The 27,933-nt window shown below is 46.7% G+C and overlaps 1 protein-coding gene and 1 pseudogene across 4 annotated transcripts in view; both read left to right on the top strand.

Moving 5' to 3' along the window:
• Positions 1 to 27,933, top strand: part of LOC129406604 (pleckstrin homology domain-containing family M member 1-like) — a 42,280-nt gene that overhangs the window by 668 nt on the left and 13,679 nt on the right. The window contains exons 2-6 of one of the 4 annotated variants that reach the window (XR_008631100.1): positions 1,124 to 1,374; positions 2,008 to 2,336; positions 15,053 to 15,300; positions 17,714 to 18,073; positions 23,273 to 23,770. Coding sequence is in view for 2 of the 4 variants with exons in the window: in XM_055144948.1 (XP_055000923.1) it covers positions 2,193 to 2,336; positions 15,053 to 15,300; positions 17,714 to 17,777 (456 nt within the window). In the remaining 2 variants the exon portion in view is untranslated. Of the gene's footprint in view, positions 1 to 1,123; positions 1,375 to 2,007; positions 2,337 to 15,052; positions 15,301 to 17,713; positions 19,850 to 23,272; positions 23,771 to 27,933 lie in introns of those variants that run through there. The other 3 variants (XR_008631099.1, XM_055144948.1, XM_055144947.1) reach the window with 3 other exon arrangements.
• The window catches only part of LOC129406553 (RAD52 motif-containing protein 1-like), a 32,120-nt pseudogene continuing 30,779 nt past the window's right edge, over positions 26,593 to 27,933 (top strand).

Genomic DNA, 27,933 nt, shown 5'->3' with positions numbered 1-27,933 from the left:
ATGTCCTTCCCGTCCTCCCTGGCCCCCGTCTCCGCTTCCTCATCCGTCTCATGACAAACCCAGCAAGGTCCTTGCACCTCTGCTCGAGGGCTCAGCTCAGCACCCATCGCCCCTTGACCCAGTCCCCATGCGGTCTGAGAAAGTTCAGAGCCCTCTGCCAACCCCCCTCACTGTCCCACAGCAGCCAAATATAGACGCTTGAGCAGTACCTGGCAGTTAGGTGGCGGCTAGACTTGCCCCCGAGGGAGTCCGGTGGTCAGCTAGCTTGAGGGACAACCTGGCAGTTAAGGGGGCTGGCTCGACTGGCCCCTGAGAGGCTCCAGTGGTCAGCTAGCACGGGGGCCGCCCTTGTTGGGTGCCAGAGTTTCTCCTCGCCTTATGTTACAACATATGTTTGCAGTAAGGTTTGGTTAGACAGTCTGAGGCATTTAAAATATGCATGCGAAAGAAATACGTTTTCTGGGAGTTGCTCTGTGGCTTGCTTGAGAGCAGCCTGTTCAGTCCTCTTTTATTAACTAGCTTGATGTTCTAGCCAATGATATTCAGCCACATAGGCAGGATATGCAAATTAACTTAGTCAATGGAAACAATATCAAAGTCAGTTAATACTGTTGATATATAGCCGGAAGCATAGTCAATTAAAGTAACAGTAATAGAAAAACAATTTCAACGTCCAAGACTAGCTAGGCCTGAGATTATGGGATGTTGTACACCAACACCTTCTGTCCCCCTGGGCTGTCCTGGGGTTTGTGTGTCCGGCACTGGTGTTGGACTCCCTGTGCTGGCCACCTGCCTGGTAGGCAGCAGCCAAGTCCCTGAAGGTGAGTGCTGGTGCCTCAGTCACTCACTCCACCGTAGCTGCAGGACCCAGCCCTTCCATCCACAGTGCTGGCCTGGGGGAGTAGAGAATGCCACGGTGTCACAGAATGCTGTGTCCTGGCACATGTTAAGGCTCCTCACCCTGTGCTCCCCCAGCCAGAGCTGTTTGCTGGTCAGCCCCAACAACCACCCGGGGAGCATTTGGCAATGAGTGTTGTAGTTACGGGAGTGGGGAAGTGGGTCCTGGGGAGGCTACTGCCAGGGTGGGCACAGGGCCTGTCGAGTTTGTTTCTTCTTTCTGCAGGTGCCAGGTCATTGAGTTTTGACCATTTGGGACTCCTGAACCTACGGACTGTGACCTCAGAGCAGCACACACACTTGCCCCATGCACAGTGGGTGCACATTCCCTCCACATTCTCTTGACCGGGCAGCAGACTTGGTTATTTCACGGCTGTTGATAAGGACCCTAAGGAGAACCCATAGTCTCTGTGCCGCTTCTCCGAGTCTCATTCCTTTGAGACTCCTTCACGTGCCTCCAGGATCCCCCTGCTTAAGGTGCCAGAAATCGGACTGGTTTTCACCTTCTGCAGCTAAGTTTAATGGGAGGAGCTCTCCTCTTCACTTCCCTTTCTCGGTGACTGGAGACACCTGCCCCAGGCCTCTGTTGGTTTGTGTGGTGCTGGGGATCAAACCCCTGTTCTGTGGGCAAGGCCTGTTCTCCACCATGAGCCATCTGTGACTTGCCCTTGTTTTTAAGTTATTCATCACTTCATTCAGCAAGTGTTTTCTGGGTTCTAGTGTGTGCCACCCACGCACTGTTCGGGCCCTGGAGGTGCACTGGTGGATAAATTTGTGGGGCGGGGAAGTTCCTGTTTTCATTCAGAGTCCTAGGGAACATGAGAGGAGAGTGTGAGGGAAAAAGGGTGTTCTTGGCTGGATGGAAGGAAAGAACATCTTCACCCGGTGTCCCCCAGACTCCCTGTCTTTGCCTCCTGCATTCCGAGCTTAGTCTGGGAATCATATGGTGGAAGTTTCTCTCTCTACACTTGGTTCCTTCAAAGATTCAATTCTCATTCTCTCTCTATTTCTCTCTCTCCCTCTCTCCCTCTCCCTCTCCACACACATACACTTTCCCCCCCCTCTCTCTCTCCCAGCCTCTCTCTCACCCCACATTCTGCCCGTCACAAGACACTTGTCCAGAAATCCAGCTTGGCTCAAATCAAGAAGGCGCCATTTACTCATTGAGCACTTGTGGCTGAAAAGTCAGCTGCCCTTCTGAGTCAGAAGATAACCTCGTCATGCTTCTTCCAACAGCAAACTTTGCTGTGCTTCCCCAGCTGTGAGCATGATTCATCAGGTGGCACCACCGCTGCATGGCTGAGAGTCAGTCTATTGTTCCACGCGGCCCAGTACAGGACTGGGGTCAGGCCCCAGAGAGCTGGCCGGCAGGGATGGCTGAGAAGTCTCTCAGGAGCACAGATTGCTGTTTACTCCTGGATGAAGTGTTTTCAAGGCAGGTAAGTCAGCCCATGAGTTTCTTCTTTCAATGTAAGCCTCTTCTAAGCCATTGTTCTCTTTTTGTTCTTTGATCTGAGCAGGGTAGGTGGGGGGAGAATGAAGATGGAAATTGGACAAGTAAAATTGGAAGTGTATAGAGAAGGCAAAAGAATATAAAGGGGAAAATGAAAACTGAAAACCCAAACAACCTAGGGCAGTTCCTTCCTAGCTGTATGCTGGGACTTGGGAGCTGACTGGAGCCGCTGCCCCTTCAGCAGTGTGGGTTCTCCGTGAGTTTAGGTCTTCTCTAACCAAATGGAGCATCTGCCTATCTCCTAAAAGTCTCATTAATAAGTTGCCTTTAATGCTTTGATTTAAATACCCGTGACAGTGGTTTGGTGAGAAGCGTAGGGTTGGGGTGAGGAGACCAGAGAGTTTTGTGCCTTCTCTGGGCCCATTCCTACTGAACCTCAGTTTTCTCTGTGAAAGTGGACAACCACTGTTCTGTCTCAGAGTTGTGAACACTGAGTTTAGAGAATACGTTCAGAGAAGCTTGGAGCATTGTACAGGGTGAATCGGTTGCCCATGGAGAGTTGTGTGACTTGGGCTTCTGAAAGGACAGACCATCTTTCTGCCAAGCACCGTGGTCTCCCTTTTCTCTCTTCAACCCCATGTTTCATGGGACTCTGCTTTGTTCCTTTAGCTCTTTTATTTTGTTCCAGTTATTTTGGGCCACATTCAGCAGTGCCCAGGGCTTACTCCTGGCTTTGTGCTCAGGGATCACTTGAGGCAGGACTCAGGGGACTATAGAGGGTGCTGGGGATCGAAGCCAGTTTGGCCCTGTGTAAGGCAAGCGCCCTCCCCACTATATCATCACTCTGGCTCTCATTTGGTTCCTGAGTCCCAGCGTCTCAGGCCTGTGTGGGGAATCGCCCAGGGCTGCTGTCTGCTTGCTCTGTGCTGTGTTTGCTGGTGTTCCTGACACTCTGTTTGCAGTGATGGTTTGTCTGGCCCTGCTCTGGCCTCTCAGAGGAGTTTGCTCCAGTTCACCGATGTTACTTGACCATGCGCTCGTGCCCGCTGATAACCCGCTCTGTCTATCCAGTGAATACTCTTTGATTATCAGTGAACGAGTGAGCTGCATGGGGCTCAGGCTGTCATTCAGATGGTGGCAGTTGGAGCCTTCTGGCACCTGGCCTTGTGACTGGCTGAGGGCCTCTTTGGGATTCAAGAACAGGGCTGGTGGGGTGAGCCTCCAGTGTGGCTGGAAGGAATCGGAGCCCAAGATCTGGGAACCAGAGAGGCTGGGCCCAACCTCCAGGGGGAATGCTGACCAGAGATACCACCCTTTCCTGATGTTCTGGTGCCCAAAGTGGGAGCTGCTCCACCCACACCCGGAGACCCCGCAGAGTGGGTCTACCACAGCATACTAGTTTTTGTAGCTGCTGGCTCGTAGCAAATTGAAATTCGAGCAGTGGTGTTGCCTCATACTGTTGAAGCAGGCAGGCCCAGGAGGCCGGTGTCAGCAGGAGAGCCCTCCCCACCCTTCCTGTCAAGCGGTGTCACCTGTACCTCTCCCTCCCTCCCTCCCTCCCTCTCTCTCTCTCTTCTCTCTCTCTCTCTCTCTCTCTCTCTCTCTCTCTCTCTCTCTCTCCCCCCCCGTGAGGCTTGGTGACATCCCTGACAGTGCTCAGGGACTACCCCATACTCCCACAGTCTGTGCGGAAGTATGGGAGCACTGTCACCCCTGCGGTGCTGACGAAGGATCCCGTCACTCCTGCATGTGAAGCCACTTGGCATGTGGAGCCTCTCTCTGGCCCCGAGCACTTGTTCTCTTCACTGCCGAGTCTGCAGACACATGCCTGTCCTTGCAGCTGGGGGTGTGAACGGTTGCTGGGCCCATGGACCATGAGCCCCTGCTTCTGGTCCCTACAGGTTGTTTGCATCCTCAGCCACAGCATCTTCTGTGGACCCTCTGCTCTCTCACTCACTTTCTTTTCTCTTGTCTGTTTTATTGTTTTCACCACACCCAACAGTGCTCTAGAGGCTACTGTACCATGGGTAGGGGTCAGGCCTTTTGGCTCACATTCAACAAGACTCAACCCAGCACCGCCTGTGATCCCCTAAAGCCAACCAGGAGTGATCTCAACACAGAGCCAGGAGTAAGCCCTGAGCACATCCAGGTGTGACCTGAAAACAAAAGAATTCAAAAAGAACAAAACCCAGAGAGAGCCTCTGTTTCTGTCTGTGGCTCAGGGATGCACTGAACCAGAAGTGCTGTCTTCTGCTCGTTTTTGTTTCACATGGGGTGAAAGGCCTTGCAGCTATCATTTGGAGAATATGGTGACCTGCTCCTTGCTGTAGGAAGTTGCGGGGGGAGGGAGGGCATGGACCAGAACCCTGACCAGAGCCTCAACCTTATTCATATGACCACCCTCTGTCTCCCTGGGTGTCATGTGGTCCTTGTAGAGCTGTAGGCAGGGTAGAAATGCTCTTAGTGTTGGAGAATGGACTGGACCTCCAGGCGGCCATGCCAGTAAGGTGGCCAGGGCCAACAGGATGAGATGAGAGATGTGGGAGAGCCGCCACAAGGCTTTCAACTACATGGAAAGGAATGGACATCACGTGGGAGGGGAGGCCTGGCCAAGGGATAGTTGAGCAGCAGCGGTTCCCGGAGTCTCCTTCCTCCTTTAGAGCATATGACTGGGGATCAAAGGGAAATATCAGTGCCGTGGGGGCTCAGGGAGGTCCCCTGAAAGATTTCCAGTGAGCCTGCTGCCCTGGGGCTTCTTGATGGCTCTGGGCACCATGGGTCAGAACCTACATCCTAGTCACCCATGTGGGTGGTCACTGGGGCAGTTACCGTCTTTGGACATTTACAGCGTTTCCTGATTTTTCCAACTATGGTGTTTGCACTCAGCTCCTTCTTTCCCCCTTGCAAGGGGACCTGTTGGTGGCTGTGGGCCTGGGCTCTCCTCGCCACTCTATGGGTCTTGAATTCCCTGGGAGAGGCAGGGTGTGGAATGATGTTTGGATTGTCTGAAACCAAATTCTGCGTTGTCTTCCTGGGAGAAGCTGAGCTTTCTTTTTCTCCTTGCTGATGTTCCGTTATTCTGAGAATTTTCTGTCGGCAAGGAACTGTGAGTTTCAGTTGTGTCTTCTCTCCTCCTGGCCACTGGGATGTCGGGCCCATAGGCTGCTTCTCCTGGGAAGGTCCTTCCCTATGCCACCTTCCCAGGACGTCACAGAGGTAGGGCAGAGCCACTGGCTGGCTTTGCATCCTGACAAGGACTGAGTCTTTAGGCAGTAGGCTTCTGGTGCATATGTGCCTTCATCGTCTCTTCCTGCCCTACCCTGTAAAAGTTGAGCTGCATGAAGCATTTGTATGTTTGTTTTGTTTTGGGGCCACCCCCAGTGGTGCCCAGGGCTTACTGAGCTTACTCCTGGCTTTGCACTCAGGGATCACCCCTGGCAGGCTCAAGGCTCATAGAGGGTACCAGATGTCAAACCCAGGTCAGCTGCTTGTAAGACAAGTACTATGCACTGTATTATCACTCTGACCCCTGTTTGTACCTTGTATAAAGTATAGTAATACTATCTGACATTGGAAGAACATTTGAAGTTGGACTTCCATAAAGATTTTAAAATCCTTTATTTATGGGGGGCGGAGGGGTAGCATTGGGCACCAGCACTGCTCAGCATTTACTCCTGGCTCTGTGCTCAGTAAATATTCCTTGCAGTGTTTGGGGCACCATATGTGGTACGAGTAAATAGAATTGGAGTCAGCCAGATGGAAGGCAAGTGCAAGTGCCATAACCCCCATACTGTGTCTCTGGTCCAATATCAAAATCTTTAAAGGATCTAATAGCCAGAATATATAAAGACCTTTTATACATCAGCAATAAGAAGCAGATCCAGTTAAAAATAAAGGATTTAATGACACGTTTCTCAGGGCAATATGTTAAAATAGTCAATAAGTACATATATGGCATGACATGAACTCATCTGAAATACACAGGTCAGTGGTTTTTAATTTAATCACACAACTGTGCCACCCACTGTTGCCACAATCTAATTTTAGAATATTTTCACCCCCTTGAAAGAAGTACTGCAGCAAGTAGCAGTTCCTCCTGTTCCCCTTTCTCTGGGTCTCCAGCAGCCATGCAGATGTTTTCTATTTCTATAGATATTCCAATTATGGACATCTCTTATAAATTAATTCGTGCATCATGGAGCCATTTGTGATGCTCTTCATGCTTAGCCCACAGGTGCCAGCAGGCCACCATGGCAACATTATGGTGATTTCAGACCATCGGACCAGCATGCCGAGGGGGCCATATGGTGCCGGCACCTTCTTAAACTGTCTCCCTGCCCTCCTTCAAGTTGTTTATTCTTGATTTTCAGGCCACACTCAGCAGTGCTCAAAGTTCATGAGCTACTCCTAACACTGGCGGTGCTTAGGGTTCATGCAGTATTGGGGATCAAACCTATGTCCCCCACATGCAAAGGCCTTGAGCCATCACCTCTGCCCCAGTTAATCTCTTCTTTCAACAAACACTGAGCACTTCCATGTATCAGGAACTATGCCAAATATAGAGGACAGAAAAGTACATTAAAGAAATTGAGCCTTGGGGCTGGATCAATAGCACAGTGGGTAGGGCATTTGCCTTGCACATGGCTGACCCCGGTTCGATTCCTAGCACCCCATATCGTCCCATGAGCACTGCCAGCAGTAATTCCTGGTTGCAGAACCAGGAGTAATGCCTGTGCATTGCCAGGTGTGACCTAAAAATACAAAAAATTAAAAAAAAATCCAGCCTTGTCCTCAGTGTAGTAATCTCAGTGCTATAGATGAGGAAGTTAATTTCCATCTGATAGAAATTGGGACTCAGGAACCTGAAGTGTCTAGGTGGCCCAACTGGTGACAGGCACAGCCGGACTAAATTCAGGCCTCTGCAGTCTCACGTCTTTCTCCCTCTTGGGTGGGAGTGAGGCTCCAGCAGTGCTGCTCTCCACTAGCGGTGCGCCGGAGTTCCTGCATGCGGTGTAGAGGATTGATTGCCAGGCCCTGTATATGCCAGGTATCATGTGCTCAGCCCTTTGAAAATCTCCAAAGCCATACAGTGCTTTCTAGTTTTTTGTTTTGGGGGCCACATCTGGTGTGTGCTCAGGACTTACTCCTGTCTTGTACTCAGGAATCACTCCTGCAGGGCTCAGGGGACCACATGCAGGGCAAGGGCCAGCCCTGCTCCACTACTGATCTGGTCCCTAGACTATTACCAAGAAAGAAATGCCTGTCTTTCCTTGGTTTTCTGGCTCTTAACGCAGCACTTTTTCCTCTTACTGATGCTCTGCATTCTTGGTCTTGCATCAGGTGGAAAGCTCAGCCCTGCCTAGAGGCATTCCCCAGGCTCCGGAGCAGTCCCTCTGAGGGAGTCCGCCTCTGAATCCCAGTTCCATGTGGCTTATCCCATGTTTTGAAATAGAGAAGGTGGCCAGTGGCCAAGCTCTTGTCTTTTTTTTTTTCTTTTTTAAACGAAATTTTATTTATTTTTTATTGGATCACCATGAGATACTTTACAAACTTTAATGATTACATTTCAGTCATATAATGATCGAGCACTCATCCCTCCACCAGTGCACATTTCCACCACCATTGTTCCCAGTGTCCCTCCTGCTACCCCAACCCCAACCCACCCATTACCTCTGTGGCAGATACATTCCTTCTTACTCTCTAATTTGGGGTGTTATGATTTGCAATACAGATAGTAAGAGGCCTTTATGTTCTGTCTTTAGTCTACTTTCAGCAAACATCTCCCATCCCAATCAATCTCTCCAATCATTATTGACTTAGTGGTCCCTTTTTTTTATTTTATTTATTTTTTTTATAAATAATTTATTTATTTTTAATTAGCGAATCACCGTGAGGGTACAGTTACAGATTTATACACTTTTGTGCTTATACTTCCCTCATACAAAGTTCCGGAACCCATCCCTTCACCAGTGCCCATTCTCCACCACCCGTAAACCCAGCGTCCCTCCCACCCTCCCCAATCCCATCTCCCCCCCAACCCACCCTGCCACTGTGGCAGGGCATTCCCTTCTGTTCTCTCTCTCTAATTAGCTGTTGTGGTTTGCAATAAAGGTGTTGAGTGGCCGCTGTGCTCAGTCTCTAGCCCTCATTCAGCCCGCAACTCCCTTCCCCCACATGGCCTTCGACTACAATGTAGTTGGTGATCGCTTCTCTGAGTTGCCCTTTCCCCGGAACGTGAGGCAGCCTCGAAGCCATGGGGTCAACCTCCTGGTACTTATTTCTACAGTTCTTGGGTATTAGTCTCCCACTCTGATATTCTATATACCATAGATGAGTGCAGTCTTTCTATGTCTGTCTCTCTCTTTCTGACTCATTTCACTCAGCATGAAACTTTTCATGCCCATCCACTTAACTACAAAATTCTTGACTTCCTTTTTTCTAACAGCTGCATAGTATTCCATTGTATAGATGTACCAAAGTTTCCTCAACCAGTCATCCGTTTTGGGGCATTCGGGTTTTTTCCAGATTCTGGCTATTGTAAACAGTGCTGCGATGAACATACATGTGCAGATGTTGTTTCGATTGTACTTTTTTGCCTCTCTGGGATATATTCCCAGCAGTGGTATTGCTGGGTCAAATGGGAATTCAATATCTAATTTTTTGAGAATCGTCCAAATTGTTTTCCAGAAGGGCTGAACCAGTCGGCATTCCCACCAGCAGTGAAGAAGGGTCCCTTTCTCCCCACATCCTCTCCAACAGCGGTTGCTTTTGTTCTTTTGGATGTGTGCTAATCTCTTTGGTGTGAGGTGGTATCTCATGGTTGTTTTGATCTGCATCTCTCTGATGATTAGTGATGCAGAGCACTTTTTCATGTGCCTTTTGGCCATTCGTATTTCTTCCTTGGTAAAGTTTCTGTTCATTTCTTCGCCCCATTTTTTGATGGGGTTGGATGTTTTCTTCTTGTAGAGTTCAACCAGTGCTTTATATACCATTGATATCAACCCCTTATCTGATGGGTATTGTGTAAATATCCTTTCCCATTCTGTGAATAGTCTTTGGATTCTGGTCACTGTATCTCTTGCGGTGCAGAAGCTTTTTAGTTTAATGTAGTCCCATTTGTTGATCTCTGTTTTTACTAGATTACTTAGTTCCGTGTCACCTTTGAAGATACGTTTATCTTCAATATCGTGGAGGGTTTTGCCGACCTTGTCTTCAATGTACCTTATGGTTTGTGGTCTAATGTCGAGGTCTTTAATCCATTTTGATCTGACGTTTGTGCATGGTGTCAGGTCAAGGTCTAAACCCATTTTTTTTGCATGTGGTTGTCCAGTTGTGCCAGCACCATTTGTTAAAGAGGCTTTCTTTGCTCCACTTCACATCTCTTGCTCCCTTATCAAAGATTAGATGATAATACATTTGGGATTGTGTGTAGGGATATTCCACCCTGTTCCATTGGTCTACGGCTCTGCCTTTGTTCCAGTACCATGCTGTTTTAATTGTTACTGCTTTGTAGTAAAGATTGAGGTTGGGGAGGGTGATGCCTCCCATCATCTTTTTCCCAAGAATTGTTTTAGCTATCCTTGGACGTTTGTTATTCCATATGAATTTTAGGATTGCTTGATCCATTTCTTTGAAGAATGTCAAGGGTATACTTATAGGGATCGCATTGAATCTGTATAATGCTTTAGGGAGTATTGCCATTTTGACAACATTGATTCTCCCTATCCACGAGCAGGGTATATGTTTCCATTTCCTCATGTCCTCTTTGATTTCATGGAGTAGCGTTTTGTAGTTTTCTTTGTAAAGGTCTTTTACTTCCTTGGTTAAGCTGATTCCGAGGTACTTGATTTTCTGGGGCACGATTGTGAATGGGATTGCTTTTTTCATGTCCCTTTCCTCTGCCTCATTGTTTGCATATATGAAGGCCATGGATTTTTGGGTATTGATTTTGTAGCCTGCAACTTTACTGTATAAGTCTATTGTTTCTAAGAGTTTCTTAGTAGAGGTTTTAGGCTTCTCTAGATATAGTATCATGTCGTCTGCAAATAGTGAGAGTTTGATTTCTTCCTTTCCTATCTGGATGCCCTTAATCTCTTTTTCTTGTCTAATAGCTATCGCAAGTACTTCCAGTACTATATTGAAGAGGAGTGGTGAGAGTGGGCATCCTTGTCTTGTGCCCAATCTCAGAGGAAAGGCCCTTAGTTTTTCCCCGTTGAGGATAATGCTTGCCGTACGCTTGTGATAGATGGCTTCGACTATCTTGAGGAAAGTTCCTCCAAACCCCATTTTGGCGAGGGTTTTCATCATGAAAGGATGTTGGATCTTGTCAAATGCTTTCTCTGCATCTATTGATATGATCATATGGTTTTTGTCTTTACTTTTGTTGATATGCTGGATTATGTTGATTGATTTCCGAATGTTAAACCATCCTTGCATCCCTGGGATGAATCCCACTTGGTCGTGATGTATGATCTTTTTGATGAGTTGTTGGATCCTATTTGCTAGTATTTTGTTGAGGATCTTCGCATCGGTGTTCATCAGGGAAATTGGTCTGTAATTTTCTTTCTTAGTGGTGTCTTTGTTTGCTTTTGGTATTAGGGAGATATGTGCTTCATAGAAACTGTTTGGGAGAGTTCCTGTTTTTTCAATTTCCTGGAAAAGTTTGAGGAAAACAGGCAATAGGTCTTCTTTAAATGTTTGGAAGAATTCGCCAGTGAAACCATCTGGGCCTGGGCTTTTGTTTTTGGGGAGGTTTTTGATTACCGTTTCAATTTCCTTAACATTGATGGGTCTATTCAGGTATTCCAGGTCTTCTTTCTTCAGTGTTGGGAGATTGTAGGAATCAAGGAATCCATCCATTTCTTTTAGGTTCTCCTTTTTTGTGGCGTAAAGACCTTCAAAGTAGTCTCTAATGATCTTTTGAATCTCACTGGTTTCTGTTATGATGTCCCCCTTTTCATTTCTGATTCGATTTATTAGAGTTTTCTCTCTTTCTTTCTTTGTGAGTCTTGCTAGCGGTTTATCAATCTTATTTATTTTCTCAAAGAACCAACTCTTTGTTTCATTGATCTTTCTGATTGTTTTTTTGGTTTCGATGTCATTAATTTCTGCTCTAATTTTTATTATTTCTTTCCTTCGATCTGGTTTGGGGTCCTTTTTCTGGTCCTTTTCTAAGGTCTTGAGTCGTGAAGTCAAGCTATCTATGTGGGTCCTTTCTTCCTTCCTGAGGAATGCTTGGAGAGCTATAAATTTACCCCTTAACACGGCTTTAGCTGCATCCCATAGGTTTTGGTAGCTCGTGTCTTCATTCTCATTTGTTTCTAAGTATCTTTTGATTTCTTCCTTGATTTCCTTCCTGACCCACTCATTGTTCAACATGGAATTGTTTAATTTCCAGGTGTTTGATTTGATTTTCCGTGTTTGTGAGTGGTTAGCTTCTATCTTCAGCGCATCGTGGTCTGAAAAGATGGTTGATACAATTTCTATTTTTCCGATTCTATTGAGGTATGTTCTGGGGCCCAGTACATGGTCTATTTTTGAAAATGTTCCATGTGCACCGGAAAAGAATGTGTATTCTTTCTTTTGGGGATGTAAGGCCCTGTATAGGTCTATTAGGCCTCTCTCTTCAATTTCTTCATTCAGAGTCAGTGTTTCCTTGTTGAGTTTTGTTCTTGTGGATCTATCTAGAGGCGATAAGGCCGTATTGAAGTCTCCGACTACAATTGTGCTGTTAGTGATGTCCTCTTTGAAGTCTGTTAGGAGTTTTTTTAAATATTTAGCCGGTCGTTTGTTAGGAGCATATACGTTTAAGAGTGTGATTTCTTCCTGTTGTACATATCCCTTGATAAACAGAAAATGACCTTCGCTGTCCCTTTTGATCTTTTTCATCCTGAAATCTATGTTGTCGGATACCAGGATGGCCACTCCAGCTTTTTTAAGGGGGTTGTTTGCTTGGAGGATTGTTTTCCATCCTTTGACTTTGAGTCTATGTTTACTCTGTTTGTTCAGGTGTGTTTCTTGCAGGCAACAGAATGTTGGGTTTAATTTCCGGATCCATTTAGCCACTCTGTGTCTCTTGATAGGTGCATTTAGGCCATTGACATTGAGAGAGATTATTGTGATGTGGTTTTGTGTCATCTTTCTGTGGGATTTGTTGTTCTTATAGGGCTCCTCCTTGTCTTACAGTAGCCCCTTTATACCTTCTTTCAAGATTGGTTTTGAGTCTATGAAGGACCTGAGCTGTTGTTTATCCGAGAAGTAGTGTATGGTTCCTTCGAGTTTGAGTGAGAGTTTAGCCGGATAAAGTATTCTTGGTGAGGCATTCATTTCGTTGAGTTTTTTCACTATGTCCCACCATTGTCTTCGGGCTCGGAGGGTTTCTTCTGACAGATCGGCCGTAAATCTGAGGGGTGCTCCTTTGTATGTGATTTCCTTCCTTGACCTTGCTGCTTGCAGAATTGTGTCTCTATCCATGGTATCCGTCATTCTGACTATGATATGCCTTGGGGTCTTTTTATTCGGGTCTCTTTTTGCTGGTACTCTTCAGACTCCTTGTATCTGGATGCCTGCCTTGTCCAGCTCTGGGAATTTCTTAGCAATGATATCTTTGACTGTGTTTTTTTCATTGGGGTTGCTTCCCTGCGGTTCTGGTACTCCAATGATTCTTATGTTGTTCCTCTTGAAGTCATCCCCCAGGGCTCTGATTCGCTCTATAGCCATTTTGAGGTCTTTCGCCATTATTTGTTGTTGTCTATAAGCTTTCTGCAGCTCATCTTCCAGATCACTGATTCTGTCTTCAGCTGTAGTCATTCTACTGTTGAGGGCATCTAGTGAGATTTTTATTTCATCTACCGATTGCTTTATTTGTGAGACTTCCGTTCGAAGGTTTGAAATTTCTGCTCTCATTTCTGCTCTCATTTCTTCCTGTATTTTCTTGGTAGACCGTTCCAGCGCTTCATTCATCTCCTCCCTTAATTTATTGGATGTCTGTTCCATACTTGCTTGGAGTAGGTCGACTCTCCTCCAGATTTCCTCCAGATTTCCTCTCTGAATTGTTTATCTGTTGAGGTTTCTGGTATCTTTTCTTCCCCCTCTCTTCGCGGAGGGGATTTTCGCTGCTTCTTCATATTGTCACGGAAGTATAGAGTTGGAACCTTGTAATTATTTATTCCTCTTCCTTTTTGTGGAAAGAAGGGGCTCCGATTGTGCTAAACTTCCCTTATTCCCTGATAGCTTATATACTGTCAGCCTAAGCTACTGGCTATTTTGCGTAAGTGTTTGAGATCGCAAAAGTGAATTTTCAAAGGAATGCACGGTACCGATTGAGCTGAGGAAGGAAAGAATAACTGCGGCTGCGTTAGCGTTGGCGGCTCTGAAAATAGGCCACGCCCACTTTGAGACCACGCCCACTAAGGCACAGGCCACGACCCAGTGTCTTCCTGTTGATGGGGGGGACGGGAGGGCGTGGCCGAGGGATGGTCCTCGTACCTGAAGGACGTGTGCAGTTACAAGCCGGTTCGGGAGACAGGGTGCGCAGGGCGGGCAGGGAGTGGCTTCAGAAATTCGGGGGACGCAGACGGCAGCGGGAAGGGGGAGCGGGAGGGCGTGGCCGAGGGATGGTCCTCGTACCTGAAGGACGTGCGCAGTTACAAGCCGGTTCGGGAGACGGGGTGCGCAGGGCGGGCAGGGAGTGGCTTCAGAAATTCCGGGGACGCAGACGGCAGCGGGAAGGGGGAGCGGGAGGGCCAGCTCTTGTCTTCAAGGCCCTGATTTTGAGCCCAGTCACTGCATCCCCCAAACATTCTCAGGCCCACCCAGGGATGCATAGCAGGAATAGACTCTGTTAAGAAAAAGATACACCAGGGGCTGTAGGTGGTCCTGTGGCTTAAAGCCTGAAGGAGGCCACAAGCCGCTGAGGCCACAAATCCAAACCCTGGTGCTACTACATGTGCTGAAGTCATCCTGGCAGCAACTTTTCTGGAAGCTTTGGTAAAAGGAAGCATAAAAAACATTTTGTTGGGTAATTTTTGGTGGGGCCACACAGGTGGTGCTCAAGGGCTATTCCTGGCTGGGTGTGGCGGGAGGGTGTTGGGGCCTACTCCTGGTGGTGCTCAGTTGGGCCCAAGCCTCCTGCAGTGAAGCTTATGCCCCTCCTGTTGCATAGCTCCCTGGCCCTTGAAAAACTTTTTAATTGCTACTTGGGACCAGAACAGAGTATAGCAGTTAGGGCACACTCGTAGTGTGCACCTGACCTAGGTTTCATCCCTAGCACCACCTGGCCTCCCAGCATCAGTGGGCATGGCTCTGGTGGCCCCCACAATCTGGGGTTGACCCAGCTAATGCCCAGCACTGCGCAGTACAGGTAGCACAGACCCTTAGGCCCTCACACTGAACTGCCATGCCAGCTACTGAGAATCACTAGAGGGGCCCTTGGGCCTCCGGAAATCCGCCTCCGCCACCCCGTATCCAAATAAGTACATACGCAAATGTTATTGCATAAAAAACCTAACAAACAGCGGCTTCCTCTGAGTGGTGTGTATGTGTGAATTTTCTTTCTGTGCCTCTAGCGTCAGGTGGTGCTAGTTCGGTAGTTCAGCAGGACAAAGCGTTGGTGTGGGTGTGCCCCATCCCGTGTATGGTGGAGGACAGAGTGGCATTCCGAGGGGTGCCACCAACCTGGTGTTTGTCCGCGCCGCCCTCCAGGTCATCAAGAAGGGGCTTGTGGGCTCCATGAAGGCCTTGCAGAAGCAGTACGTGTCCTGGGACATGGTGGTGACGAGTAAGGATGCCGACGCCAACACCGTGTACAGTGCCGTGGAGGCCATGTTCATCCATGGTCTGCACACCAAGCACATCCTCACTGAGGAGGGAGACAAAAGGAAGAAGCGTGCCCAATGGAAGCCCTTGCCGCAGCCTGCCTTCTGGCCCCTCCTGAAAGCCGTCACCCAGAAGTGAGCTTTGGCTTTGGGGAGGTGCTGCAGAAATGGGGTGGGGGTGGGGCCATCGCTGTGGGGGGAAATCCCCAGCAGTGCCATGTTCTAGAGCACACAGGGGGCCTCTTACACTCTTTCCACTTGCCGCCCCTCTTGGCTCCTGAGATGCCACCCTGCGCAAGTGCTGCCAGAAGCACCTCGGGTTCTTGAGGAGCTTGATTTTGAATGAGTGCTCAGTTCAGAAAGCTTTTCCTGGGCCGGAGAGATAGGATAGCAGGGAGAGCACTTGCCTTGCACATGGCCAACCCAATTTTGGTCCCTGACACTTTCTACAGTTCCCAGAACCCTGCCAGGAGTGATCCTTGAGCTCAGACCCAGGAGTCAGCCCTCGCATCGCCAGGTGAGGCCCCAAAAATAATAACTCTCCTGTGGCCCACATGCTCACAACCCTCTCACATTCAGTTTCTATCGAGTTACCCTAAGGGCTCATGAGCTTCAGTCTAAAAAGTTGGGGACACTCACACAAATGCACGGCAGGGGAAGGGGAGGGTGTTCTGCCACACCCTCCCATGCTCAGGGGCTATTTCTGGCTCTGTCCTCAGTGATATTGGGGGGCCATGTGGTACCAGGGATCAAACCTGGATTGGCCACATACAGGGTAAGTGTATTAACCCCTTCCTGTACTGTCTCTCCAGCCCGTGGAGTATATGTTTTAATGTTTTAAGATTTTCACCAACATTTACTATATAATTTTTGTTAATAACATATAAGTTGGGCTGAAAGATAGTATAGCTGGTAGGGCACATACCTTGCAGCCAATCCAGGCTTGAACTTCAACATACCAGGAGTGATCCCTGAGCACTGCCAGGTGTGGCCCACAAACTAACAAAAAAACACCAAAAATTGACAAATAGAAAATGTTTTGAAAATCCTCCCTTGCCACATATATAGACCATTTCAGGACTATTTCACCCCTGCCCTCCTTACATGAATTTTCTTAAACTTGTTTTGAAATTTTCCTTTTTGTCTTTCCCTTTTTTTGGTTTTATTTATTTATATTTATTTATTCATTTATTTATTTATTTGGAGGTAGGGGTACACCTAGCAGTGCTCAGGGGTTATTCCTGACTCTGCAGTCAGGCAGTGTTCAGGGAACCATATGGGATGCCAGGGATCAAACCCAGGTTGGCCACACAAAAGGCAAACACCCTCCCCACTGTACTATCACTTCAAACCCTTCTGTTGGTTTAACTTCAGCAGCACAGAACCAAAATTTTTTTAACAACAACAAAAATATTGGCATCCAGCTATCTGGTGCCGCTGATTAAAAAGCTGACCATAAATATGTAGATGATCCCTTATTACCTTTGTTTTCTTTTATTTTGTTTGGCTGCACTCAGCAATGCTCAGGGCTTACCCCTGACTCTGTGCTCAGGAATCACTCTAGGTGGGGGACCATATAGAGTGCCAGGAATTGAACCCAAGTCAGCAGTGTGCAAGGCAGATGCTCTGCTCACTGTGCTGTGGCTCCAGCCTCTAGTCACCTCTTCTTACGCGGATGTTTTGAAAGATCTGATTTATGAAGGTAGGTCAGAGTAAAGCTCAGCTAGGAGAATATCAGATAAAAGTCTTTTTTTTTTTTAATGAACCCACTTTTGGGCGTTTGCACTCTCAGCCACAGGGGCAGATGTGGGCCACTGTTAGGCTACTGTCTCTTGGCCCTACAACAAGAGGAACCTCTACAAGGGAGGAGAAACCACTAGCCTAGTGCCCATTCCAAAAGGCCGAGAAGGAGACTCGTGTGCCTGAATGTGTAAGTGTGTGTGTCCACAGAGACACTGGCTCCCTGTGGCCCCAGAAGCATGCGGAGAGGAGAGTGGCCTTTCTAGAGCCCCCTGGGGGGGACTGAGTGATGCCCTCCCCCATGTGTGTACTTGTGGCCACATGACAAGCCTTGAGCCCATGGGCTCAGAGACTTCAGGGAACAAATGCACTCTGTCCCCACAGCACAGAGGTAGACCAGCAGCACCTCACAGATCTGAGAACAAAATGGGTCCCCACGTGACCAAATTCCAAGTCCCAGGAAGGAGTCTTGGGGCCTGGGCTTCTGATCAATGGCTGATCTAACTGCAGGCCCACAGTTAGGCTGCTTAGGAGTTCAAAGGTACTTACTTCCCCTTCCCATCGCATCCTTTGTCTCTGCTCTGTCAGCTTCCTTTGCCTGAGGTTCTCAGCTCTCATACCTGCTGCCCTCTGTGCTGGGGGAGCAGAGGGACTGCGGGGGAGGAGGCCTGTCCCCATGGGGAGGATAAGAGAGGTGTTTGCTCTGTGCTCAGATCACAAAGCAGCATATCTCCCTACTTACGATTTCCGTGGTGGGCATCCTAGTGGGCAGTCCAACTTGTCACACAGGGTATTTTTCTGTTTAAAGCTTCCAAGGGTGTTGTCAGAATTCATCAAGGCCCAGATGGACTCTGTGCCAACCTGCCAACTAAACCAGGAAGCAGCAAGCCCTGTGCCGCCCGGCCTGCACTCAAGCACACGCCCGCACTCCACCACATTAGTTCAGCCCTGCCTGCCCCGGCCTTCTCCTGCGCTCCTCCAGATGGTGGCTCCCCAGACTTGCCACCACCGGAAACTGCCCCTGTTGTCTCTGCAGGGAGCACTCCATGCCAGTAGCCTTCAAGTCTGGTGGGTGAACTGACCAGCACAGCCCGCCAGGGAGCCACCAGCCAGAGCTCCGGGAGGGTGGAGCCGGACTGAGAATCGTGGTTCCCTCACCTGCAGCCCAGTGAGTAGTGCGAGCTGTGGGTGGGGTGGAAGGGCCCCATGAAATGTCTCAGCTAGTGACTCTGAGTGGTCCCTGCCTTTTCCCCATTAGCCCTGGGTCCCCTCCCAGTGCTGGGATTCATTGCCTGGCAATGATGGAGCCCGGGCTTCTGGGTGTAAGTCAAGGAGATGAGGCAGGCACAGTGCTGGACACTTCCTGTGGGTGTGTCTTGTCAACGCATATCAACCATGGGGGGAAGCTAATGCTCATCTTAACACAGACTCCGCGCTGAGGCTCATCTGTGCCAAAATAGTTTCCAAAGGCAAGACACTTTGCTCACTGAGCCTTTATTTTCCCTCAGCCCATATTAAATTAACAGTTCATAAAATTCTCATTCTGCGACATGAATCAGGTTTAGAACTACACACTCTCCAGGGACTGGAGCAATAATACAATGGGGAGGGGGCTTGTCTTGTGACATGGCCAACCCACGTTTGACCCCCGACAGCCCATATAGTCCCCAAGCACCACCAGGAGTGATTCCTGAGTGCAGAGTCAGAAGTAAGCGCTGAGCATTGCCATGTAGGGTACAAAAGACAAAGGAACCACATTGTCTAATAATCTACCAGTGAACACTTGAAAGACGGCTAGTCCTGGGCTGGGGAGATAGCTCTGTGGTCATGGGTTGCATGCCTTGCGTGCACAGGGACTCATTTTCACTTCCCGGTTCCTCATGCTTCATTCACCACATGGCATGAGTCCTAGCACTGGCCCGTCCAGCCCAGTTGACCGAGTATCGCTGAAGTAGTCCAGTGTGTTGATCATCCAAGGGAAGCCAGCCATATGCAGCTCCTGGGAGAACCCTGCGTGGGCCCTTGTGAGCTTAGACCAGGGCTAAGTAGTCCCGCTGGGAGGCCACACCCTTGCTGCTTCACATTTTTTCTCAGGAAACAGGTGAAGATTCCCAGAGAAAATTATGGATCTTTTATAGTGACCCTTCTGTTTGAAAGAGAACTTGTGACTTTATTAGCAGCAAACGATGCATAGAAAATAAACTTTGTGATTTTACTCAATACCAAATAGATTAATGTGTACTCTCTTAGGGTGTTTTTTGGCACATTCCTCTGGTGCTCAGTTTCTACTCCTGGTGTGGTGCTCTGGGTACCATGGGGTGCTGGGGACTAAACCTGGAGCTGCTGCAAGCAAAGTAAACACTACAGGTCTTTGAGCTATCTCTCCAGCCCTTACTGAGGTTTTTTTTTTTAATATATTAAATTTTTTAAATTTATTTTATTGAATCACCAAGTGGAAAGTTACAAAGTTCTCAGGCTTATATCTCCGTTATACAATGCTCAAACACCCATCCCTTCACCAGTGCCCATATTCCACCACCAATAAAAACAAAAACAAAACAAAAACAAAAGCAAAAACAAAAAAGAACAGTATACATCCCACCCCTCACCCCCCAAACCCCCCGTGCGTGAGTGATAATTTCACTTCCTTTTCTCTTTACCTTGATTACATTCCAGATTTCAACACACAACTCACTATTGTTGTTAGAGTTTCAAAACAGACTCACTATTTTTTTGGAATTTATCCCCCAAGAATACAGCTCTATTAACAAGGAAATATTTGATAATAAGATTTCCACTGATGAGAATGAAGCAATAAAATGTCGGTTTACAATTTCTGTATTATAGTAATTAAGTCCGCGGAGATTTAAGTTGGAAAATGAGTCATTTACCTTCCTGGACCAGCATGTAGCAAAAGCTTAGTTCACAGTCTCCATACATGGGTACAAGCACTTGCTGGAACCCCAAATCCTAAATTGTCTCTGGTTCCCGCTCGTTCCACATCCACCGGCTGTGCAGAGGCATGGGCACCCGGGCGAAACCGGGCCGGAGCCCAGCACCGGCCCCAGCGGGGACTCCCTTACTGAGGTTTTTTGTTTGATTATTTGTTTTCTTTGTTTTCTTTGGGCCATACCCAACAGTGCTCGGAAGTTACTCCTGACTCTGTGCTCAGGGGACCATAATGGATGCTGGGGATCAAACTGAGGTCAGCCGCATGCAAGGCAAGCCCCCTACCCACTGTACTGTCTCTGCCCCCTGATTTTTTTTTTTTTTTGTAACCAAGAAATCTGAAGCTTCCAATTAGAGCCTCTCATTAGCACCACAACCAGGTTGGCAACTTTGAAATCTAGAATGTGAGTAAACACAAATTTTAATAGCTTCGTGTAATCTGCACACACTTTGTGACTCAGTAAATGTGTTACCTCAGGCTGTGTATCATATGTGCCCACAAACCAAAATGGGTACAAGGCTTAATATATGAAAGAAAATTATGTGGCCCCTTGATATTCTGAGGGAAATAATGCCACCTCTCAAAATGGGCACGGACAAGTGCCCAGGTCACTAGCCCCCAAGGAAGAATGTAGCAGTGTGTTAGTCGAAGGGACAGATGTTCCGTGGTTGTTGATTTGACTTGAGCATTGGTGGAAAAGGTCCGGTGTGAGGTCAGCTCCAGGTGGCTGGGCCAGGGAAAGGGAAGGCAGCTGCCCAGTGATGCTCAGGGGTTACTCCAGCTCTGTGCTCAGAAGGGTACAAGGCAAACGCCCTACTGCTGTGTTCTCACTTCAGCTCCACTTCTTAGATTTGTAATTCTTTGACATGTTTATTTTGTGTGTGTGCATATGTGATCCGAGGGGTTGAACCTAGGACCTCACACTTAGAAGCCTGTGCTCTGCCACTGAACCATAACCCTTCCCCCTGGCCCCAACTACTACCACTTTCTTTTTATTTTTTTATTATTATTATTATTATTTGCTTTTTGGGTCATACCTGGCGATGCACAGGAGTTCCTCCTGGCTCTGCACTCAGGAATTACTCCTGGTGGTGCTCAGGGGACCATAGGGGATGCTGGGAATCGAACCCGGGTCGTCCGCGTGCAAGGCAAACGCCCTACCCGCTGTGCTATTGCTCCAGCCCCTACCACTTTCACGTAACACACTCATGCCCTTCATTTTAAGAACAGCTTTATTGGGCCCCAATTCACCAATTAAAGTGTAGATTTTAATTTTTAAATAGACTCATAAGATTGTGTAGCCATTACCAGAGTTTAATTTACTTTGGTCCGTGGCCACACCCACCATCACTCAGGCTGCTCCAGGATGTGTATTTGGCAGCACTTGGGGGCTCAGAGCTGCCAGGAATACTGCCTGGGCCTCCTGTGTGAAAAGCCAGCTCCGTAGCCTGCTGAGCTGTCTCTTGAACCCCACAGTTTCACTTTAAAACCTTGTCATCCGGGAAATAACCAGCCTCTTCGGTTTTTTTCCCTTTGTCAGACAGCATGGCGATTACTAAACAGGCGTGAACTCGGTGGCGCGGGGCAAGGGGGAAAAAGAAAAGTTATGTAACAAACAGCAGGACTTAATATCTCTATATTCTTAGTAATGGAGAACTATCAAATGCCTTATTGGCAATAGGACTGTCTTTTTCTTTTTGGGGGGAAACCCCAGCAACGATAGTGAGTTGTGTGTTGAAACATGGAATGTAATCGAGATAAGCGCAAATGAAGTGAAACTTATCACGTACAAGGGTGGGGACTAGGGAGGTGGGAGGGGGCGGCAGATATACTGGGGGGGTTGGTGATGGAAGATGGGCACTGGTGAAGGGAAGGGTGTTTGAATATTGTATAACTGACATAATCCTGAGAACTTTGTAACCCTCCACTTGGTGATTCAATAAAAAGAAATAAAATAAAATAAAAAATAAATAAAACCTTGTCATCCCCCCGCTGAAGGAAACACCTTCAATTACCAGTCTCTCTCCAGTCCTCTCTCTGCCCTTGGCCTCTGGCCTTCCTTCAGCCACTTTGCTAGTAGTCAGGCCTGTTCTGGAGGGTCCCTTAATAGTGGATGAACCACACAACTTGCCCTGCTGTCACCCCATGACAGGCTCAGCCTTGGAGCAGCATCATTCCCTTTTGTTGTTGACTGACATTCCTTTGTAGGTGGCATTGTACGGCAGGTTACATTTTGTTTATCACTGGCTGATGGACTTTTCTCTTCCACTTTTGCTATTATATTTGTGTCTGTATGTTTTTATTTCTCCTCAGTGCATATAAAGTGGAATATGGGGGGAATCCAGTTTATTTCTTTTGTATTTATTTATTTACTTAACACTCTGTTTTTATTTCTATTTTCATTTTTATATTGAAACAGAAAATGTGGGTTGTTTTACACTTAATACTTTCAAATGACTTCTCACTACCTATATAATGTTCAAACTCCTTAACAAGCTCCTAAATAATCTGCTCCAATATCCCCCTGTAGTCACAGTCTACTCATTCCCTTGTTGAGATCCATTTTATGCCTTGCAAACACATGTGCTTTAAAACTTCTCGTATCTGCTTTTTAATTTTTTTTAATGAATCATTGTGAGGTACATTTACAGACCCACAGACTTTCATGATTGCATTTCAGTCAAACAATGTTCAAGCACCCATCCCTCCACTGGTGCCCATTCCCCACCCCCAATGTTCCCAGTATCCCTCCTCCCACCCCTCAACCCCACCCCTTCCCTCTGTGGCAGGCACAATCCCTCTTACTCTCTGTCCTTTTGAGTGTTGTTATGGTTTGCAATACAGGTAACAAGCAGCCATGCTGTTTGGTCCATGATCTACTTTCAACATGCATCTACTATCCCCAGCGATCCCTCCAACCATCATTTATTTAGTGCTCCTCTCTCCATCCCAGCTACCTTTTCCCCTAATGCATGAGATTGGCTATCAAGGCTTGGGGTAGTGCTCCTGACACTTATTTTAACTGTTCCTTGATGTTAGTCTCCTATTATGTTAATTTATAGCCCACAAATGAGTGCAGTCCTTTTATGTCTGTCCCTTTCTATCTGACTTAGCATGATACTCTCCATGTTGATCTACTTCTATGCAAATTTCATGACTTCATTTTTTTCCTACAGCTGCATAGTATTCTTTTGTGTAGATATACTAGAGCTTCTTTAACCAGTGGTCTGTTCTTGGGTACTCAGGTTGTTTCCAGATTCTAGCTCTTGTAAATAGTGCTACAATAGACATACAAGTGCATATGTCACTTCTACTGTACATTTTTGCATCTCTGGGATATATTCCCAGACATGGTATTGCTGTGTCAAATGGGAACTGATTTCTAGTTTTTTGAGAAGTGTCCTTATTGTTTTCCAGAAAGGCTGGACCAGTAGGCATTCCCACGAGGAGTGAAAGGGAGTCCCTTTTTCCCCACATCCATGCCAACAGCGCTTGCTTTTGTTTTTTTGGATGTTTTTCGGTCTCTGTGGTGTGAGATGATATATCATAGCTGTTTTGATCTGCATCTCCCTGATGATTAGTGATGAAGAGCATTTTTTCATGTCTCTTTTGGCCATTCAGATTTCTTCTTTGAGGAAGAAGAAAAAGAATTTCTTCCTCTGTTCATTTTATTGCCACATTTTCTGATGTGGTTGGATGTTTTTTTCTTGTGGAGTTCAACCAGTGCCTTGTATATCCTTGATATGAACCCCTTCTAGAGGGGCATTGGATGAATAACCTTTCCCATTGTGTAGACTGTCTTTGTCTAAGCAAAATGGGAATCGAAGGAACTTTTCTCAATATACTCAAAGCCCTCTACCATAAACCCACAACAAGCTTTATCCTCAATGGGGAAAAAGTAAGAGCCTTCCCTGTAAGATCAGGGACAGGACAAAGATGCCCACTCTTACCACTACTATTTAAGATATGCTGGAAGTACTTGCCATAGCAGTTAGTCAAGAAAAAGACATTAAGTGTACCCAAATTGGAAAGAGAGAAAGAAAACTCTCATTATTTGCAGATGACATGATACTATATTTTGAGAACCCTAAAACCTCTACCAAGAACTTCCTAGAAGCAGTAAACATGTAAAGTCACAGGTTATAAAATCAATACCCAAATGTCCATGGCTTTCCTATACACAAATAACAAGAGAGAAGAAAGTGATATGAAAAAGGCAATCCCATTCACAATCATGCCTCAGAAAATCAAGTACCTCGGAATCAGCTTAATGAAGGAGTTAAAGGACCTATACAAAGAAAACTACAAAATGCTACTTCAAGAAATAAAAGCGGACACGAGGAAATGGAAACACATCCCCTGCTCATGGATTGGGAGAATTAACAATGTCAAAATGGCAGTACTCCCCCAAAGCCTTATACAGATTCATTGAGATCTCTACACATGACATTCTCAAAGAAATGGATCAAACACTCCTGAAATTCATATTCAAGCGCTCACAAATAGCTAAAACAATTCTCAGGAAAAAGGAGATGTTGGGGTATCACCTTACCCAACTTCAAACTGTACTTCAAAGCAGTAATAATTAAACAGCATGGTATTGGGACAAAAATAGCCCACAGACCAGTGGAATAGGGTTGAACATCCTTACACAACCTTCAAATATATGAGCATGTAATCTTTGATCGGTGAGCAAGAGATGTGAAGTGGAGCAAGGAAAGTCTCTTTCACAAATGGTGCTGGCAAAACATGTAACTTTCAGTTACATGAAAAACAATGGGCTCAGATCTGTACTTAACACCATGCACAAAAGTCACATCAAAATGGATTAAAGACTTCAACATCAGACCCGAATCTATAAGGTACATTGAGGAAAAGGTCGGCAAAACCCTCTACGACATTGAAGCCAAAAGTATCTTCAAGGATGAAATGCCATTGACCAAAGAAGTAGAAACAGAGATGAACAAATGGGACTATCTTAAGCTAATAATTTTCTGTACCTCAAAAGAAACAGTGACCAGAATACCAAGACTGTCTACAGAATGGGAATCCAGTTTAATTACAGGTTTAACCTTTTTTATTTGTTTGTTTGGGTTGGGGGGTACACACAGAGGTGCTCAGGGCCTACTCCCAGCGCAGTGCTCAGGGGTGGCTCCTGGTACTGGTAGGAGTTTGGGGCTGGGGGAGACCCTCTGCTGCCAGCGATGGAATGTGCATCTCCCAAGCATGCACCGTGTGCCCCAGACTGTTAAAGTCTCCCTCTGGTCCCTCTGGTTAGTCTCTTGAGTACTACCACATTGTGAAAAACTAAAAGGTACAGGGGCTGGAGCAATAGCACAGTGGGTAGGGTGTTTGCTTGCACACAGCCAACCCTGGTTCGATTCCCAGCATCCCATATGATCCCCAGAGCACTGCCAGGAGTAATTCATGAGTGCAAAGCCAGGAGTAACCCCTGTGCATCGCCGGATGTGACACAAAAAGAAAAAAAAAAACCAAAAAACTAAAAGGTATAGTATGTTTTTCCATATCTTCACCCCCAATTTTGATTGTCATTGCTGCCAGCCTCCTGGTGAATAGGGACAGCTCACCCTGGTTTGGTGTATTTTTTGTTTCTTTTAAAATTTAATTTAGGGGCTGGAGCAATAGCACAGCAGGTAGGGCGTTTGCCTTGCACGCGGCCGACCCGGGTTCGATTCCCAGCATCCCATATGGTCTCCTGAGCACTGCCAGGGGTAATTCCTGAGTGCAGAGCCAGGAGTAACCCCTGTGCATTGCCGGGTGTGATCCAAAAAGCAAAATAAATAAATAAATAAATAAATAAATAAATTTAACTTAGTTTTTAAAATTTTATTTTCCCTTGCCTTATATAGACACTGTAGTTCGCAAAACTGTTCATGAAGATTTGTTACAGACATTCAATTCTACCATCATTGTACCTTCCCACCACCATTATCTCCATTTTTTCCAATCATCCTTTAAACCTTACGCAAAGCAGGTACTCAGTAATTTATTTATTTATTTTATATTACTTGTTATAATTTGCTAAAAGAATACTGAAAAAATATCTCCTCAGAAGAAAATTAGTGAAGATTGTGTATCTCACCCTGGAGCTATTATCTTATCTTATCTTATTTATTTTTGGAGCTATTATTTTAGTTTAGAATTTTCTTCTTCTTTCTTTCTTTCTTTCTTTCTTTCTTTCTTTCTTTCTTTCTTTCTTTCTTTCTTTCTTTCTTTCTTTCTTTCTTTCTTTCTTTCTTTCTTTCTTTTTTTTTTTTTTGCCTTTCGGGTCAAACCCGGCGATGAACAGGGGTTACTCCTCGCTCTACAATCAGGAATTACTCCTGGCAATGCTCAGGTGACGATATGGGATGCTGGGAATCGAATCCCGGGTGGGTCGCTTGCAAGAAAATTTCCTATCTGCTGTGCTATCGCTCCAGCCCCTCACCCTGGATCTATTAAGCAGTTGTACAAGACATTGCTAAGATATTGGTATAGGTTAAGCCTTTTATGTTGGTACTTTCTTAACCTAGATCGGATGCCTTCTACTTTATATCCCATGCAGTCTGTTTGCTACTCCTGTTTTATCAGTGTTGTACAGTTTGAGGTGTCGTGTGGCTGCAAATGCCCTTGTGCATTCCAGTAAGCCCAAAGTTTTCAAGGAGGTGATACAGGTGGAGTTAACTTTTTAACTGGCCATCTAGCCAAGGCATGTGAATTGGGGATAGGGCCTAAGAATGAGTTCCTTTTGTGCCAGAGACCACCAGTGTTACCTGGTGATCCTCAAGGGTCTCCAGGGCTATAGTCAGTGGTGCTTCAAAGAGGGTGACATGGTGCCAGGTCAAATACAGGTCTGGTTTGCACCAAAGTCCTTGAGCTTTGTCTTGATCATTTGTCACATCAGTGTTTTTAGTTTATTTCCATTTTGGGACCATACCCGGTGGCATTTAGGGCTTACTCCTGGCTCTGTGCTCAGGGGTCACTTCTGGCGGGACACCGGAGACCATCTATGGTGCTGGGGATCAAACCCAGGTTGGTCATACGCAAGGCAAATGGCTTAGCCCCTGTCCCATAGCTCCATGAAAAGTTTTTAGTTTTCATGTAGTCCAGCATCTATTTCCTTTTGTCACTTCGGGTTTGGGTGTTTGTAATTAGGATCCTAATTGCCAGGTGTAAGGTCACGAAGATTTATTTCTGTGCTTTTTCTCAGGAACTGGATTATTTGCTTTGGACTATTGTATAGGAAAAGGACTCTTGGCTCTCTGTTTGGGGGTCACCCTGGTGATGCTGAGGGGAACCTGCCATGCTGGGGATCAAACTGGGCCTCCCGTGACCAACACATGCATTCAGTCTGTTGTGCAGCCCTCTGGCCTACTGCTTCTTAGTTACGGAGTTAGCTCTTACTTTTAGGTCCAGAGCCACTTAAGCTCCCGTCTGTGTCTGGTGTAAAAGGCCCAGCATCCCCTTACCTCTGCCCAGTCACTGAAATCTGTTTTTCCTGTCTCTTCCTCGGCCCTTTTAACATTTTGCTGTATTTACAGTTCCCTTATTTTTGTGTCCACCTCAGTAATATTTACTGAGGCATATACTCTTTGGCAGGTACTCCGTGGCTACTTTTTGCATCAAATTCTGGAACATTTGTAGCCCACGACAACAGTGGTTTCCCAACCCCCTGGTCTGTGGGCAGGTGCCAGCCTGTCCTGCCAGAAGGTTCTTGCCACTTTGTGAACCAGTGCTTGCCACTTTCTATGTGGCAAACCATGGACACGGTTTGGACACTGTGAGGGCTGACCACTCTCTTCCTGGTTGACCTGATGTCATGTGGAATGAGGCGGGGAAAGCCGGCCTGCTATGGAGTTTTCCAGAACTCCTCTCTCTCCTCACTTGGGCATTCTCCATGTTGTCTGCCCTTTGCTTTCATTCTGTGTCACTGTCTTCTCTTCCCCTTCACAAGCCAAATGGACCAGAGCCCTGGGAGTAAAGGACTAAACCCAGGACTAAAGGGTTTCCAAGGGCTGCCTCCTTGTTCTCATACAAGTCCAGGCCCCTAGCTATTGACTCATTTATAAAACCAAGGG

Source organism: Sorex araneus, chromosome 7 (assembly GCF_027595985.1).
Source record: "Sorex araneus isolate mSorAra2 chromosome 7, mSorAra2.pri, whole genome shotgun sequence".
NCBI lineage: Eukaryota > Metazoa > Chordata > Mammalia > Eulipotyphla > Soricidae > Sorex > Sorex araneus.
Note: the sequence above shows the minus strand (reverse complement) of the source record. Positions and strands in the feature narration are given on the sequence as shown.